A 1,547-nucleotide genomic window follows, 5' to 3' on the forward strand; every position below is an offset into this window, starting at 1 on the left:
CCAGGATGCCATTGGCCTTCTTGGCCACCAGAGCACATCGCTGGCTCGTGGCCATCCTGTTGGCCACCAAGACTCCTAGGTCCCTTTCCACAGAGCTGCTCTCCAGGAGGTCAGCCCCCAACCTGTACTGGTCCATGGGGTTATTCCTCCCCAAATGCAGGACCCCACACTTGCCCGTGTTGAACTTCATGAGGTTCCTCTCCACCCAACTCTCCATCCAGCCTGGCCAGGTCACGCTGGATGGCGGCACAGCCCTCCAGTGTGTCAGCCACCCCTCCCAGTGCTGTGTCACCAGCAAACTCGCTGGTGGAGACCCTCCATCCCTTCATGCAGGTCCTTAAAGGAACATATCGAACAGGACGACCCGAGGGACTCACTAAATCTTCCTGTGGATGACGCTGAGCAGCTGATGGCGCACGGTGACAGAGACGGACTCGGAGAGGAGGTAGGCAGTGGAGAGAGGGTCCTGGTTGCCCACGGCCAACGCCAGGAGCCGGCAGAGCTGGCTGTAGAGCGCACCGGGAGGGCAGTGGCTGATGCAGTTGAAAGCATCTTTCAGGAGCTTGAGGACAGTGTCCAGCGAGGTGACACCTGGAAGGGACAAAGCAGCAAAACCCCGGGGCAGGATCAGCCACACCGCTCCGAATGGTGGAGCGGAAGGGGACAGACGTGGCGTCCCCAGCGTGGCCACCAGCTCCCAGTCCAAGACCAGCAGCTCCACGTCACCCTTGGCCAACAGCCCGATGCCCACCCACTGCCCCTCTGCAGGAAGGGGGGGAGAAAACAGGATTAAAAAAAGCCCCCGTGGGTCGAGATAAAGACAGGGAGGTCGCTCACCAGCTGCCAGCCCAGCCAGAACAAACCCAATTTAGGGAAAATTAACTCTTTGGCAATTAAAATAGATACAGAGCTCCCACTGAGCCATGCAGCCAGCCGGGTGTGCGGCTGCGGAGACGTGATGGATGGCAGCGGTGAAAAAAGCGGTGTGAGCAGAGGGACGACCCGCTCAGCCCGGTGGCAGAGCTGGAGGAGGAGGCAGAAAGGTCGAGGAGCATTAGGGAGTGTGAGAAAGAGACGGTGGAACCACAGGGAAGGCGGCGAAGACACTGGCCCGGGTTGCCCAGAGAGGTGGGAGACGGCCCATCCCTGGGAACGCTCCAGGCCAGGCTGGACGGGGCTCGGATGAACCCGCTGGAGGTGAAGATGTCCCTTTTCGTGGGACTAGATGGCCTTTAAAGAGTCCTTTCCCCTCCCAAACTATCCCATGATTCTATTAAATGCAGACAAAAATTAAAATTCCTTCCCCCGGCGTCGGGGTGCAGCCCCTCCTCCTCCTCGGCCGGTTTCCCCTCTGCCCATACAGTGGGTTTTTACCCATTTTAAATATATTTTTGGCAGAGATTTCACAGAGAGCTTTAGCTTTCCTCCCTCCGCCGCTCGCCCACCCCATGCTGGGTGCTCACCGCCAGCCGCGGGCGGGGAGAGGGAGCCCTCTGTGGGCACTGGGTCCCCGTTGTTGGGCCACGGCGCTGCCAGGAGCGCCTCGC

At 59.9% G+C, this 1,547-nt stretch overlaps 1 protein-coding gene across 1 annotated transcript in view; it reads right to left on the reverse strand.

Annotated features, from left to right (window-relative positions):
* The window catches only part of ESPL1 (extra spindle pole bodies homolog 1 (S. cerevisiae)), a gene marked incomplete at both ends in the record, with an annotated part of 10,371 nt that overhangs the window by 2,039 nt on the left and 6,785 nt on the right, over window positions 1-1,547 (reverse strand). Inside the window, 2 exons of the mRNA XM_009880089.1 lie at window positions 378-591; window positions 670-762. Of these exons, the coding sequence (XP_009878391.1) occupies window positions 378-591; window positions 670-762 (307 nt within the window). The remainder of the gene's footprint in view (window positions 1-377; window positions 592-669; window positions 763-1,547) is intronic.

This window comes from Charadrius vociferus, unplaced genomic scaffold (genome assembly GCF_000708025.1).
Source record: "Charadrius vociferus isolate BGI_N301 unplaced genomic scaffold, ASM70802v2 scaffold2832, whole genome shotgun sequence".
In the NCBI taxonomy this organism is placed as follows: Eukaryota; Metazoa; Chordata; class Aves; order Charadriiformes; family Charadriidae; genus Charadrius; species Charadrius vociferus.